Source organism: Penicillium citrinum, assembly GCF_028827155.1.
Source record: "Penicillium citrinum strain IBT 23319 chromosome Unknown utg000001l:1.0-4955037.0:1.0-4956770.0, whole genome shotgun sequence".
Taxonomy (NCBI): domain Eukaryota; kingdom Fungi; phylum Ascomycota; class Eurotiomycetes; order Eurotiales; family Aspergillaceae; genus Penicillium; species Penicillium citrinum.
This window is the reverse complement of record NW_026622686.1, coordinates 1929165-1943954: the sequence shown is the minus strand read 5'-3', so window position 1 is coordinate 1943954 and position 14790 is coordinate 1929165. Positions and strand designations below refer to the sequence as shown.

Genomic DNA, 14790 nt, shown 5'->3' with positions numbered 1-14790 from the left:
GCGGGGGATAGACACCATGACGCGGGTCTAGAATCGATCGCGGAATGATGAGTGGACTAAGCCGAGAGGATCGCAGATAGTCCGAGAATTTGAAGAAATAGGCAAGTCATGACCGAGGAAGACTGGAAAAAAAAGAGGAGTGAAGAAATCGGGGGAATGGCAGATGGCCTCAGGCAGAAACCGGGGCACCCCGCATTTTCCACGTGAATTTGGAGTGTCGCGTGAATTAGAAGCATATCAGTATTTATAAAATTATTAGAATATGCCGTAGTGCATGAGAATGTATTTGGGGACTGAAAGATATGATATACTATTTATTTGACTGGAGAAAATCGGTAGATTGTTGGATATCAAACAATATCAAGTGCAAATGAAGGGTAGACGACTAGAAGAGCACCAGAAACAGAATAGGCACCGCATTATACCTAAATAATTGATGGCACAGAATACATAATTTTTCAGATATATGTGCCCTAATTTATTCATTATACATTCTATCCAGGTAATCAATAGCGAAATCCCATGTAAAGATCTTCTGTGATTGCTGCAACTTGGCATTCGCCCCTCGGGTCATTGCTGCCCCGAAGCCCTCGGTCTTCCCCTCGCGACTTGGAAACTTTGAAAAGTGTGCTTCCCCCACGTTTTCTCGGAATTATTCCTTTTTCTTCTTTATCTCTGCTATTCTATAGAAGTAGGAGTTTTGCATTGACAATTAATCCTCACCTGTGCTTAATTTTCCCTATACGCCATCATGGGTTTGACTGAGTTTCCCCGCATCAAGGAGATTCGCACCTTCATCATTGATGGTGTTGGTTCCGGTGGTGATTATCACAATGTAAGTAATATTTCTTTTGAATACGGCCATATTTTAGAGCCCGAGAAACTGATACTGATGCTCTTCTCAGGTCAAGGGTGGCCATTGGCTGATCGACAGCAACATCTCTACTCCCATGACCAAGTGGGCGCAGTACCGTGGCTCGCGTACTTCTTGGGGTATTAACGTGCTGGGATCTTTCTGTGTTGAGATTGAAGCTACCGATGGCACAAAGGGTTTCGCGACTGGTTTTGGTGGTCCTCCAGCTTGCTGGCTTGTTCACCAACACTTTGAGCGTTTCTTGATCGGCGCCGGTATGGAAATCATCGCAACATGTAGCCTCCCGAGAATTGATATAGCTAACGCTTCCGCTGTGAGCAAATAGACCCTCGTGACACAAATAACTTGTTCGAGAAGATGTACCGTGCCTCCATGTTCTACGGCCGCAAGGGTCTTCCCGTGGCTGTTATCTCGGTTATTGACCTGGCTCTCTGGGATCTCCAAGGAAAGATTCGCAACGAGCCTGTTTACAAGCTGATTGGTGGTGCTACTCGTGAGCGTCTGGATTTCTACTGCACTGGTCCCCAACCTGCATCTGCTAAGGCCGCTGGTTTCACTGGTGCCAAGGTCGCTCTTCCTCATGGTCCAGATGAGGGTACCGAGGGCCTGCTGAAGAACATCGAGTATCTCCGTCTGCAGCGGGCTAGTGTTGGCCCTGACTTTCCCCTTCGTGTCGACTGCTATATGTCTCTTACTGTATCTTATACCATTGAACTTGTGAAGCGGTGCGAGGAACTTGGTCTGAGAATTGACTGGTGGGAAGAGTGTCTGTCCCCCGATGACTTTGATGGTCATGCTTTACTGAAGCGCGCTCATCCCACCGTCAAGTTCACTACTGGTGAGCACGAATTCTCTCGCTATGGATTCCGTAAGCTCGTCGAGGGTCGCAACCTCGACATTGTCCAGCCCGATGTCATGTGGGTTGGTGGCTTGACTGAGCTCCTGAAGGTTTCCGCTCTCGCCGCTGCCTACGATATTCCTGTCGTTCCCCACGCCTCCGGACCCTACTCATACCATTTTGTTGTCTCCCAGTCCAACAGCCCGTTCCAAGAATACCTGGCCAACTCACCTGATGGCAAGTCCGTCCTGCCCGTTTTCGGCAACCTCTTCACCAATGAGCCCATCCCAACTAAGGGATACCTGGATGTTTCAATTTTGGACAAGCCTGGATTTGGTCTTGAGCTCAACCCTGCGGCTGCACTCATCCCCGGCTCTGCTCTCCTGAACCCTGCGCCCCAGAAGGCCCTGCGAGCCCCGGGCACCGAAGAGACCACAAACGGCTCTTCCGCTTAAGTACATACACTTTCATGGCGTTTTATAAACTTCGAAATATTTTTCTATGTTATTACCTTTGTTGGGTCACGATGTCCATGTACATAAATAGTTTCCAATCCAATCCTATAGACTGAAACGTCCCGAAGAAGAGAATCTAGTAAAGCCTGTCCCAACACTTCCTCAGAAAATTTTTTTCCAGTAATCACCGGCTTCTAGTTTTCTCTCTTTGAGCGACACACCATTTCAAAATTCTGAACTACCACAAATCACAAGGAATTGTCCTTCGGCACGCGGGCATCGGAGCTGTCGGCCACATGGAAGACTGCTGCCCCTCGATGTGGGGAAGTAACCCCACACTCGGGACAACATCATCGCGAAAAACCGAGATCTTATCAGCGGAGAAATTATCATTTCCCACTGGATTTAGATTTAGAGATCCAGCTGTCAAGTTTCAAGCACGTTTGAACAATTGCTTCTTCCCAATAAACAAGCGTATCAATTGGATACGACAAAGAAAAACGCCTTGCAAGATACAGTCGAGTCTGAAAACACTATGCCTCTTCCTCAGCTGCTTGTTGGCAAGGTGACTGCCATCACTGGCGGTTTGACCGGCATTGGACGGGTGAGTGTTAACTTTTCCCTGGGACGAGAGTCTCGACATTAAAGCAATCTCTAACTTTTCTCTCGTTATAGGCAATTGCCCTCGATTATATCCGTCATGGAGCGAAAGTTGCAATCAGTCACTTGGGCGGGCCCAAAGAAGATGATCTGTTGGAATCTCTGCGGAAAGATATCAATGAAATTGAAGCGGGCACAGATAAAACTCGGTTTATCGCCGTTTCTGGAGATATTTCTCAGCCTGAGACAGGTCGTAATTTTGTTGCCAAAACTGTTGAGGCATTTGGTCGATTAGATGTCTTCGTTAGTAATGCCGGCGTGTGCCAATTTGCCGATTTCCTTGAGTGAGAACATTCTTTTGACCATAAATACTTTTTTTTGATTTTGATATTCTGACAATGGAAATTTAGACTTGAGCCCTCACTTCTGGATCATACTGTCTCGACCAATTTATCTGGGGCCTTCTTCGCAACACAGGCTGCAGCTCGTCAAATGGCAAAAGAACAATCTCCGCCTGGAGGCTCCATTATTGGTATCAGTTCTATTTCTGCGCTTGTTGGTGGTGGCGAGCAGACTCATTATACCCCTACTAAAGCTGGTGTTCTTAGCCTGATGCAGTCTTGTGCAGTGGCACTTGGTAAATACGGTATTCGTTGCAATGCCTTGCTTCCGGGTACCATTCGCACTCAACTTAATGATGCCGATATGGCGGACCCAGTGAAGCGGACTTATATGGAAGGTCGAATTCCATTGGGTCGACTTGGTCAACCGCCTGACCTGGCAGGTCCAGCGGTGTTCTTGGCTTGTGAGGAATTAAGTAGCTATGTGGTGAGTAATTCCTGAGATATGGACTAATCTCGGCCCCTGGTATACTCACCGTTTCTATAGACTGGCGCACAGCTACTAGTGGACGGCGGTTTGTTTGTCAATCTTCAGTAGGATAGAAATTACGTTATGCTAGCATTTATAACTTCAAGGAAGCCCTCAAGTATTCTCTGCATCATAGCTCAATACCGTAGGCTTTCACCGCTACTTGTCCCCAAACATTGGCCTTTTCTTGATCATTGAAACCCTTTTTATCTAACAGGATCTCCACAACTCTGCGCCATCTGTTCCATGCAACGTCGTTTCCTCCGCCACCAATATTGGCCACCGGCCAGTCAGAGCCAAACATCACACGATCGCGGCCAAAGACATCGAAGACGACGTCTGTCCATGGTTGAATTTGTCTAGCCACATCATTGAAGTTTACATCTTCCTCTGGCGATAGAGGAAGTAGTTCTGAAAAAGCACCGGAAAGTTTCATGTAAGTCGTCGGGGTAATTTGAGCCATCCGAGTGATCAAATCTTTCCACCCTAGATACTCGGGGTGTGTACGAACTGATTCGGTCGTCAGCCGAAGATTCGGTTTGCAGAGGTGATCTGGAGAGATGTTAGCAAAAGAGACGACAATTCGTATCCTCGGTTCAAAACTGACTGATAACAATAGTAACGGGGATATCACCGCTCTTTTTTGTGGAGCTGTACAGCCTTTCCATCATTTCAACAGCTTCGCGTAATTGACCAAGCCCTCCTTGTCTCGCATCAACACCCAAATCAAAAGTAAGCCCCTCTTTACCCAGCCAACGAAGCCCTTCAATAAAATTATTTTCCAGCATGATACCCGCAGGTTTGTCCTGAACCAAGTACCTCACACCACGAACTTTTTGATAAGCATACCCCTGGCCCATTTTGATCTTAACCTCGCTCATGTATGAGTCCAATGCAGCAGGTCCACCGGGAACAGGAGCCCATGGGACTATCCCTAGACACATATCTTTATCCAGGGCATTATGTCCTTCTCCACTGATGGGCTCGCCTTTTACTATGCGCGATAAGAAGGAGACTTCTTCAAGCGCGTATTTCCAGCCTTTATTGCTAGAGTCGGAATCTTTTGAGTCTTCGACCGATGAGATTCGATCCGTTTCGAGGAAGATGAACCCTTTCAGGTACTTTTTGTCATTGGTGTTAGATGTTGAGGAAACGCTGGATGTTGCATGCCGGTATTCATCGATGCTGTGTTGCGCACTTAAGGGTCCATGTGGGGTATACCAAGCAAGTGTTGGGAGATGCGATGCTGCAAAGAGATGTATGTGGGAGTCCACGACTGGAATTGGCATTTTTGATTTGTTTTGGAATTCTTGAGATTTTTCTGGTCTTTTTCACGAATGACCCAAAATGTTGCTTTTTGTTTTGCGGGGATGCGGGGCTGCGTAGTCTTAGAAATGTAACTGGAGTTTTGAATGGAGATGTATTCACGTTGGGGAAGTAATGAATCCGATGTAGGCAACGATATCAGAGTTTATCTGTGAAAATGATAGTTTGTAATGTTGAAGACTAGTGAATGAATTCCTGAGCAGATGAAATGATTATTGGAATTTCCCGTCGGGCGTCTTTCTCCCGAGGCCAACGGGAATTTAGCCGGAATCAATTCGCTTATCGATGAAGAGACTCTTTGATAGAACAAACAACACCACTTTGACTAGAATCCGGAATGATTGAGTATTTGCAATTACAGCCAGGATAATGTATGTTAAAAATTGATATTGCTTGCTAAAAGTCAAAAATACAACGAGCCCATTGTAACTCTATGCCTCCCGAGAATATCCTATACGGGAAGAACAACCTTCACACCCATGTATTCTCTCTGATGCATGATCTTTCCATCAATCATGACCTGGTGCACACCAACGCGGTTGTGTACCTGGTCTGTCGGGTCCGTTGCGGTGGCAATTTGAATTTCACGCCATTGCTTGTTCGTAGGAACGAGTCTACCTTCCGAGGTAAGCCTCTTGAACTCTTTATAGACACCTTGCTCTTCGACACATCCTTCACGCTGAATGAGAGGGGACTCTATTAGGATTGGAATTAGTAAAATAGTATTGCTAATAAAAAAAGGGTGAAATAAGAGGGCATATTACTTACCAGCGGCAGGTGTCATCCTGAGGTCTCCGAGTGAACTGTTGAAAAGAACCAGCGAGAGACGTTCCTCATTCAACTGGTCAGCAGGAGGCTTGTATACACGGTGGCGTGTAGCCTTAAAGTGTCCACCGGAAACGATTTCAAGAGTATCGCCAATATTGATAACCAGCGCGCCTGGCTTGTACGGGACGTAGTACCACTTCTCATCACGTCCCCAGATCTGAAGGCAGGAAATTGGAACAGAGAACAATTGAGTTGTCAGACCAAAGTCGGTGTGTCCATGCATGCGAAGTCCCTTTGACGCCTCTTGGGTTTCTTTCTTGACGGGACGGAAAAGTGCGTGTCGGAAGTAACCTTCACCTGTTGGGCTACCGTGTGATTGAACATTGTCCCAGAGGTAGTCGTCTGGTAATTCCAGGACACGGGAGAAAAGTGTCAGAAGTCTGCGGTTGACGGACTTGGTGAGGTAGTTGCAAAAAGCTTCGATTTCGTCCATCAGTGGGTGTAGACATGTCGGAACGCGATTCTCGACATCTTCCCAGTCAGGCTTGTACCAGTTGAATTGCTCGATTCCATCAGGAGGTCCACGGTGACGCTATAAAAATCTTTCTGATTAGAAAAATCTAGAAAGAATCGGATTTCCGGGATTTGAGTTGCCGAGATACGCTCCACATACCTTGAATCCGTAAGGGTGTTTGTAACCAGACCAGACACCTGTCTCAGGATCGAAAAGAAGACGTTCTTTATCCTCCTCACTTATATTATTGTACATATACTGTGCAATTCCAAACTGACGGTGGAGCTATTGTGTATCAAATGTCAGTGTCCGAGTACTTTGGCCCATTTCGCGAAAGTCTCATACCTGTTCTAAGGAGACGCCATAGTTCTCTAAAAAAAGAAAGCCATCATCTCGAATGGCGGTTTTCACTTGCTGGATGAGACCACCAACGACAGCCGGATCTTCCGAGTCCAGTAGAGAAAGATCGATAGATTGGAGGGTAGCGAAATTTTCCTTCTCTTTTGTCACTGGTGGAGGAATCCATTGCGGCACAAAGGGCTTGCCAGGAAGGTCGGCAGGGGGTGGGTTGAATGGGGCTGCTGGTGCCATGTTTGAGTAATGATTGTTGAGTATTGTAAAGTTGTGGTTGTATTGGAATACTAACTTAGGTTGAATAGTGCCTTATATTCTAATTTACTCGAGCGATCATAGGACCCAAAACCTCTCTTCTGATTGACATACGATATGATTCGACATAGCCAAGGCCGTCTGCGAGCTCATCGTTTGAACCAGAGGAGCACAAGACAGACCTGGTTAGTCTTCTCACAATATCTCCACCTTTTGGTTCTATCTTTACAATAGTCATGATGAGGATTTGGCCCATCGTTTCATCTGCTCCTCCGCATGACAAGGCGATATCTGGCCAATCAAAGCCCGAACCGCAAGGCGAGCTCCTCCCTTTTAACTTAGTGAAGACCTTGAAATGTAGATAGATCTAAGATAAGATTTCAGTCAGTTCTAACCGACAAAGGAAGTGGATTTGCAGCGTGCAGATGGTGGGGCTTGATGGGGAGGAGCTCCTCCCACTCCTCCCACTCCTCCGTGTGAGGCTGGATTAATCTGCATATACCGAAAGATATTCTAGCAAGATATTTTATTTAGAGAAAAATTGGATATTCCCCGATTAAGAGCTCCTCCGACTTATCTTTTGGAGATTCACTCCGCCTTTGGAGCTGTTGGAGGAATGTCGAGGACAGCGGGGTAGAATGAAGATAGCGACACAATTTAAACAACCGCAATTAACTCGATCTCTTCACTAATTCCGAATCACCTCTGGAAATCAATTGAGCATCAACTCGAAAGTCCAACTTCCTCTTCCCGTCAATCCTACCAAAAATGTCTCGCCAGCTCATCTCCAGCGAAAAATTCCCTCCCAAGCCCCATAACTGTAAGTTCGAGGACAGATCGTGGACTTCAAAAATAAAAAATACCAGGAAAAGCTCACAGAAGACTTCTCCTGCTAGGCCCCGCAGTGAAAGTTCCAGGTCTCGTCTTCTGCGCCGGTCAAACAGCCACCGGAGAGATCAAGCAAGCCACTGTACGTTCTAACTGTTGACAATTCGCAGCCCCATAACAGTCATTGATAGAACGCTTTCCTTACAGCGCACCGTCCTACAAAACCTAAAAGAGGTTCTCGAGCTATCAGGCTCATCACTCGAACAAGTCGTCAAATACAATGTCTATCTTGCCGATATGAAGGATTTCGCCGCGATGAACGAAGTATATATCGATTTTCTTCCCAAGCCTATGCCATCTCGCTCGTGCCTGCAGGCTGTTCCTCCTGGTGATGGAACTGTTATTGAGATTGAGTGCATTGCTCAAGCTTGAGGATAGAATTTAAATGCAAGTTTTGTGATTTATAGACTGCACTGGAATGATAAAAATCATATTTTTCGTGATATGTTAAACAAGGATTGAGAAATCCTTTCCATATCTATGGTATTTCTCGTGTAAAGCTCATATTAGACTGACATACAACTTGTGTAAGAAATGCATATAGAGAAGCTCAAGAAGGATGTCTATGTTGCTTCGTTACTAGAATGCTTCGTTACTTACGGCGCTCCGTAGCCACAACCGATGTAGTCAGCGAGGGTTGTTGGAAGAATCATATTCCTCGCTGCTTGGTCTATCATCATCCCCAATCTAGATGAGTATCAAACTGGCCAACCTGTTCAAACTCACTGCTATAAAATTCTATGTAATCTCATTCAGAACGCAAAGCTGCTACCCAATTAGGTCCCAGAAATCGGAGATACAATGTGAAATGCAGATCTTGATAATCCCAGCTACAGTGATATTCGAACTCAGATTTATCTTCACGCTTTTTTCGACATTGCATCCTAAATTATATGTAATGATCTCGAATATGGTTTCTGTCACAAGGGGCCCGAGAGATGCATCGTCAACTGAAATTCTCGGGCTCCGAGACGTATCAGTCAAAAAAAAAAGATTTTACGCTTGAAAAAATGACTTATTTTTCGCAAAGTAATCTTTATATAGACCGTTAGCTCGGTGATCACACTGTATTAGGTAGAACACGCTCACCTTGACATGAAGGACAATAGTGCAGCCACCTTTTTGTGGTTTTTGTGAGTCCTTTACCATCGACGTAAATTGAATAGTGTTTTGAGATGGGTCTTTGATCGGTACACGCACAACAAAGCTCTGTAAAGGCGAGTTGGCATGCTCTGTCAGTTTTATGCTTGCAGGAGCCATTTCCGAATGTCTCTGAGCTATTGTTACTGAGACTAGTGCTTCTACTGAGCAGCCGGGCCAATAAACCAGGTTTCACCTCGTCACAAATTGTCGATGGGTCTGTAGAGAATGCCGGGGATACTTCCCCAATCGCCATTTTGGAAGCACGAGTTGTAGCCCCGGGAAGTCTCTCTGATGTACTCTCTTCCAAAGCCGAACCCGGGGTCTCGAGATTGACAGGGTAATCCTCTATTTCCTCCTCTGTCAAAAGAGTTTGCAGGGAAACGAGGATGAAACCACGGTGCTGGGCAAATATTTCGGGGGTGATGCCAATATCTTGCAATTCTTTTCTTAGCTGTCTCCAAGTTTCTCTCTCATCGGCAGTGAGCGAGCCATTCGATGCGCTTGATATGGCCGCGGATTCACGTTTCCCGATACGGACCTCGCTAATAAAAGTTTTCAGCATTCGTTCAACGTTTTCTATGGACGACCTAGAACGCTGTCAGTATACATCTGAGCACGTCGAAGTTGAATTCGAAGAAGGAGTCCTTGGAGCTTCAACTAGGTATGTGTTTGCAAATCAATTATCTATCCCTACCTTCTTGTTCACGCCTCTTGGATCCTCGTGGATCCTCGTGGCAGAAATGCAAACTCAAGAATGATACTAACACCTGATGTATTCAGCGCGTGATCGCATGTGGAACCTGACCAAGGAATATTCCGGTCTATCCCACCACTTCATCACTCTCACCAATGGCCTCAAAATTCACTTTATGAGCAATGCTGTTCCGGGCTCTCCTGCTGCCTTGAACCCCGAAAAGCCTTTGGTCATTCTTATCCATGGCTGGCCTGACTCCTGGGCTATCTGGCGATATATCGCTGGCTCAGCTGATCTCCAGGGAGCGGCCAATGTGGTTGTTCTTGATATGCCTGGATTCGGAGGCTCTGGTCGTCTGGAGAAGTATTCGGCGACACGAGTTCTCGAGGCCATGACCGAATTGATGTAAATCAAACCTTGAAATGCTGCAGTTTATCACATTTAGTGCTTGGATGTATATCGAAAGCTTAGTTCTTATTTCCACCAATTCCTCTACTCCCCAGCCCAATCGTTCCCAGGTGATCTGGGATTGAGGGCCAACATCATCAAAGTGATCCTTAAGTTGCACAAGTTCACGTAGTGCATCATGAAATTTATCACGCGCATCGTCCAGTTCCGATAGTCTTGGATCGTCTGGTTGAAATTTTGGTGTATGTTCCTGAGTCAGATTAAGCACGGAAACGAGAAGACCCAGCTCATTTCTGACTTGAGCGAAGAGATCGGATGAATTGAAGAGGGATTTGTAGAGAGATTGGGCGAGTGGCTGGATGGTAACGATGTTATCTAGGGAGGTTTAAGTGGTTAGGGCAACCCAGTGTGTTGACCAGCCACACTTGGACTCATACGAATATTGATATCGCGGTTTGCGGTAAGATTGCCATTAAATACAGCGCCGCCTTGTGTGTTATATAATTTTGATCGCTCTTCAAACGTCGTTATATGTTAGTCATTTTTAGCTCTTGTAGGCTGATGATACCTTGAGGCTCTACTAGACGTACTTGCTGTAACATGGAACTGCGCCTCGATCGAACCATTGTTATTCCCGACTTGAAACCCGGAATTCGAGTCTCCGAACGAGGTTGATGCCATCCTCAAGGTGGCAAAGCGCAAGGGGAAGCACTCTCCAGAACACGGAGTTGAGTGAGAGCGGCTCAGGCTCATTGAAGTTGACCATCAGTTGATGTGACGTGAAATTTTAGTGCCCAGTGTGCTGCAGAAGAATGAATGCCATGGTACAGTATGAAACAGGAGGGGAGAGGGGTACCGAGTGGGGGCTGTGTATGTATCAGCCAGCAGCATTGGCCATCTTGTAGTAAGCTCGCCAGCATTTATCACATCTTGAATAAGTACGAGTTTAAATGCAGCTAGGTTGGGGGCCATAGTTCATTGCACTTCTTATATGGTTATATACAGTTCAAATTCACAGGGTATCTTTCGGAACAAGCCCCTAAATCGAAGTTTTGCCCCTATAGTGGCGCTGAATAGACGGGGGTTGTTAGAGAAAAAGAAATTATCGATACAATAATCTTTTTTTTTTGGTTTTTTACGTCGCATCTCCATTTGCATTATGGTCACAATTCTCTTGTTGGCAGAAATCGTTAACTGTACTGAAGTACGCGGCGATTGGTTCCTTTGCAAGGAGGCTGATCTGTTGATGCAAAAATTGCACAGAAGGAGTATTGTATATTTGAATATAGTTCTGTTGAATTTGGATTGTAACGAAATTAATTCGGTGACGGCTAAACTCCAATAACACCTCGACCCAAAATTGACAGAAGAATGTATTATTCTTCAACACCACATCTGTACAATCTTTGTGTCAACAGATCAGACTTCTTGCAAAGGAACTAGTCGTCGCATACAATAAATGATCCCCGCCAACGAGACAATCGTTACCATGATACAAATGGAAATACTACATAAAAAGCGAATAAAAATTTCAATGAATCTATAATTACTTTCATGCGATTCTAGAATAGCTTCATCCAACCCTATGATCGAGCAATGTCAAACTCAGCCATATACCAGTTCTGAATTGCTTTCGTATCACCAGTGATAGCAACAGTATCGTAGCGCTCGCGTGCTTCCTTCGCAGCAGTACCATTGTTCACCATACGTCCAGCCCACTTGCCATGTTTTCGGGCAGCGTTGATAATCTTGTCAATAGCCGCAACGAACTCAGGTTCATCACCACGAGCAGGGACATAACCCAGCAGCGATTGAGCTAGATCATTGGGTCCAATAAATATCAAATCAACGCCATCCACAGCAGCAATTTCTTCGACATTCTCAACGCCAGCCCGCGTCTCTATCTGGATCATGGTCACGATTGTCTCGTTGGCGGATTTCATATACTCGGGAGTTGTGAGGGCGTGCCCAATAGCCGGGAAAGCGGACCCTTGACCGCGTACACCCTGTGGTGGGAATTTTGATGAAGCTACTACTTGTCGCGCTTCCTCTGCGTTGTTGATTTGAGGTACCATGATACCGTGAGCACCGGTATCGAGTGCACGCTTAAGAATATCGTGGGCGGGACCGCGAATGCGAATGACCGGGGAAACCCCGAGGGATGAAATAGCGGCGACGGAGTTGTGCATTGCTTCGTCGCCAATATGACCATGCTCGCAGTCGATGATGATACCGTCGACGCCGGTCAGGGCTACGATCTGAGCCATTCTGACTGAAGGGAGGGCCATGAAGGTCATTAGCGGGAATTCGCCTGCCTTGATCTTGTTCAAAACCCTCAATCGAGAGTTCTGAATCTTCGTAGTGTGTGCAGTGGGATAGGTCCGAGTCATGTTTGCAGATTGGGAATTGTTGATTTCTTTGCTGTGGAATATAAAATTGATGAAGATGGTGTGAGAACAGTAGGAAGAAAGTACTTCAGAGTCGAATGAGCAATTCCTTCTTATTATCACCATCTACCTCGGCAACAATTTTTATTCTTGAGAGCTCTCCAGTCTGCGGGGTCCGAATACCCCTCCAAGTTGGAGATTTGGAGTTCGTACTTGAAGCATGCATACATCGTCGTGACTTAGGGCTTCGATAACCACTGACCCACTCCGCTTATCGGTGGGAGGAGCTCCCCCCCAAACTCAACTCTTCCGCCAAATCTTCCCCGGTGCTAGTCAGACCCGTCATGCACTACACTCCTCCCGATCCACCCCAGCTGTACCCCAGATCTGCAAAATGACACTGTCCGGGGATTAACTTTAGCTCCAATTGGGCCGTGATAGCAGCAAGGGCGCTCCTCCCGGTCCTTATCTACAGCTGCGAAGACTGATTATCTGGCGATGAATCAATGAGTCACGGTCAATTGCAAAAGCCCTGTGTTCATTAGTCGACTCAGTCTTGCTGCAAAGGCACTCCACTATAGTGATCTCAGGAGTGTGCAGTGATAATAAGATAACGGTTGTCTACACCGTGTTGGTTATATAGATCAGCATCGGTGGGAGGAGTCACTCAGCTCATTGACTACTCAAAGAAAATTGAGTAATTGAGCTCTTTTCAACATATACACCCCCATTCAACATTACAGCTCATTTGGTCTCTCATCAAAATGTCTATCAACATGGATGCCAAAAAAAGGCCTCTGTCGGCAGCGACTGAAGACAATATGTCCACTACGGAAGGACAAGTCGACCTTACCGACGCGGCTTATCGGCGCATGCCGGATTCCCTTCGCGATCTTAGTGAAGATGAAATTAAGAAATTGAACAAGAAGATAGTCCGCAAGGTCGATCTCATGGTCTTGCCAACTATTGGCATACTCTATATCCTCAACTATATCGATCGTCAGAATTTAGCTGCGGCAAAGCTCCAGGGAATCATGGAGGACCTCAATATGGATACACAACAATTTGCAACGGCCGTCTCAATTCTTTTCGTTGGATACCTGCCATTTCAAATACCGAGTAACCTCATCATCACCAAAATCGCACGACCGGGCATGTATATCTGTGCTGCCGTTGCTATATGGGGTGCTATATCGGCTGCGACATCAGCAGTGAAGACGTACGGGCAGCTCCTTGCCGTGCGTGCTATCCTCGGTGCCGCGGAAGCTGTCTTCTTCCCGGGTGCTATATACTACCTGTCTGCTTGGTATACCAAGACGGAATTAGGCAAACGTATCGCTGGGTTATACATTGCTCAACAGGTCGGAAATGCTTTTGGAGGACTCTTCGCTGCGGCTATCCTCCAGTTGGATGGCACGCACGGAATTGCTGGCTGGCAGTGGCTCTTCATTATCGAGGGCAGCGCCACAGTAGGCATTGGAGTAATCTGTGCTTGCATCATGCCCGAGTTTCCGCACAATAGTCGTATTCTTTCGCAGGTGGAACGCGACCTCGCTGTCTGGCGTATCGAGTCTGAGTCTGGTGCAGCAGAGGCATCGGAGAAAGAATCTGTTTTACGCGGATTTGCAAAGGCTCTATCTGATCCCAAGTTATTGCTTTTGATTTTCTGTAACATGCTTTCTCAAACACAAGGATCTATCGCGAATTACTTCCCGACGCTTGTTGGCTCGTTGAATTTCAACAGTACCATCAGCCTCCTCCTCACGGCTCCTCCTTATATTCTCGCTGGCTTTGTCTATTATTGGGTCATGTTCTATTCCGATCGGAAGAACACTGTTTATCCATTGATCTTGATGTGCATCGTCATCTCGATTGTCATGTATGTGATCCTACTGGCAACACTCAATACCGGCGCTCGGTATTTCTCCATGATGATTCTCCCCTTTGCCTCCGTTGGCCCTCAACTTCTACTTTACAAGACAATCAATTTGCACCTTGCACGCCCTGTTTCTAAGCGCGCTGCCGCATCGGCATTGGTCAATGCTATCGGTGGAACCTCCAATATTTGGGCATCATACTTATATTATTCGTCTCCGCATTTTTATGCCGCCTTTGGCACTCTCATGGGTGCTGCGTTCTTATTTGCGATCACCATAACAGTCTACCGCTGGTTGATCCTCCGCGAGAATAAACGCCTTGATTCCGGAGAGGAAGAGCAAATTGCAAAGGCTATGAAAGGGGGAGTCACAGAGGAAATGGTTCAACTTAACTGGCGATATGAAATGTACTGATTACTCCACGCGAACTGCAAATACTACTCCGTGCTTTATAATGAATTTATCTTAGCTGAAGGAATTGGTATTCTCGAAAAATAAATTTAATACATGTTCTTCGAATATAAGTTAAATGATTAACA

General features: G+C 46.1%; 9 protein-coding genes across 9 annotated transcripts; 5 read left to right on the top strand and 4 right to left on the bottom strand.

Annotated features, from left to right (window-relative positions):
* Window positions 1-751: 751 nt before the first annotated feature.
* N7469_000725 (L-rhamnonate dehydratase) lies at window positions 752-2167 on the top strand (the record flags this gene model as incomplete). The annotated part of the gene is made up of 3 exons (XM_056639645.1): window positions 752-835; window positions 906-1128; window positions 1200-2167. 3 exons carry the CDS (start codon window positions 752-754, stop codon window positions 2165-2167), a joined length of 1275 nt encoding a protein of 424 aa, XP_056505402.1.
* A 439-nt stretch (window positions 2168-2606) lies between these two features.
* On the top strand, window positions 2607-3706 carry N7469_000724 (SDR family NAD(P)-dependent oxidoreductase; the record flags this gene model as incomplete). The annotated part of the gene is made up of 4 exons (XM_056639644.1): window positions 2607-2771; window positions 2843-3111; window positions 3178-3595; window positions 3656-3706. Coding segments are annotated over 4 exons (903 nt in total), but the record flags the coding sequence as incomplete, so codon positions are not given.
* A 61-nt stretch (window positions 3707-3767) lies between these two features.
* On the bottom strand, window positions 3768-4926 carry N7469_000723 (uncharacterized protein; the record flags this gene model as incomplete). The annotated part of the gene is made up of 2 exons (XM_056639643.1): window positions 3768-4189; window positions 4245-4926. The coding sequence occupies 2 exons, from the start codon at window positions 4924-4926 to the stop codon at window positions 3768-3770; spliced, it is 1104 nt and encodes a 367-aa protein (XP_056505400.1).
* A 488-nt stretch (window positions 4927-5414) lies between these two features.
* Window positions 5415-6836, bottom strand: N7469_000722 (uncharacterized protein; the record flags this gene model as incomplete). Its single annotated transcript, XM_056639642.1, has 4 exons — window positions 5415-5659; window positions 5732-6323; window positions 6405-6530; window positions 6591-6836. 4 exons carry the CDS (start codon window positions 6834-6836, stop codon window positions 5415-5417), a joined length of 1209 nt encoding a protein of 402 aa, XP_056505399.1.
* A 786-nt stretch (window positions 6837-7622) lies between these two features.
* On the top strand, window positions 7623-8114 carry N7469_000721 (RidA family protein; the record flags this gene model as incomplete). Its single annotated transcript, XM_056639641.1, has 3 exons — window positions 7623-7674; window positions 7751-7824; window positions 7890-8114. 3 exons carry the CDS (start codon window positions 7623-7625, stop codon window positions 8112-8114), a joined length of 351 nt encoding a protein of 116 aa, XP_056505398.1.
* A 1349-nt stretch (window positions 8115-9463) lies between these two features.
* On the top strand, window positions 9464-9988 carry N7469_000720 (alpha/beta fold hydrolase; the record flags this gene model as incomplete). Its single annotated transcript, XM_056639640.1, has 2 exons — window positions 9464-9482; window positions 9666-9988. 2 exons carry the CDS (start codon window positions 9464-9466, stop codon window positions 9986-9988), a joined length of 342 nt encoding a protein of 113 aa, XP_056505397.1.
* A 1-nt stretch (window position 9989) lies between these two features.
* N7469_000719 (uncharacterized protein) lies at window positions 9990-10668 on the bottom strand (the record flags this gene model as incomplete). Its single annotated transcript, XM_056639639.1, has 4 exons — window positions 9990-10004; window positions 10064-10362; window positions 10425-10502; window positions 10578-10668. The coding sequence occupies 4 exons, from the start codon at window positions 10666-10668 to the stop codon at window positions 9990-9992; spliced, it is 483 nt and encodes a 160-aa protein (XP_056505396.1).
* A 902-nt stretch (window positions 10669-11570) lies between these two features.
* N7469_000718 (HpcH/HpaI aldolase family protein) lies at window positions 11571-12377 on the bottom strand (the record flags this gene model as incomplete). Its single annotated transcript, XM_056639638.1, has 1 exon — window positions 11571-12377. One exon carries the CDS (start codon window positions 12375-12377, stop codon window positions 11571-11573), a length of 807 nt encoding a protein of 268 aa, XP_056505395.1.
* A 761-nt stretch (window positions 12378-13138) lies between these two features.
* Window positions 13139-14665, top strand: N7469_000717 (major facilitator superfamily domain-containing protein; the record flags this gene model as incomplete). The annotated part of the gene is made up of 1 exon (XM_056639637.1): window positions 13139-14665. One exon carries the CDS (start codon window positions 13139-13141, stop codon window positions 14663-14665), a length of 1527 nt encoding a protein of 508 aa, XP_056505394.1.
* Between the last annotated feature and the right edge of the window lie 125 nt (window positions 14666-14790).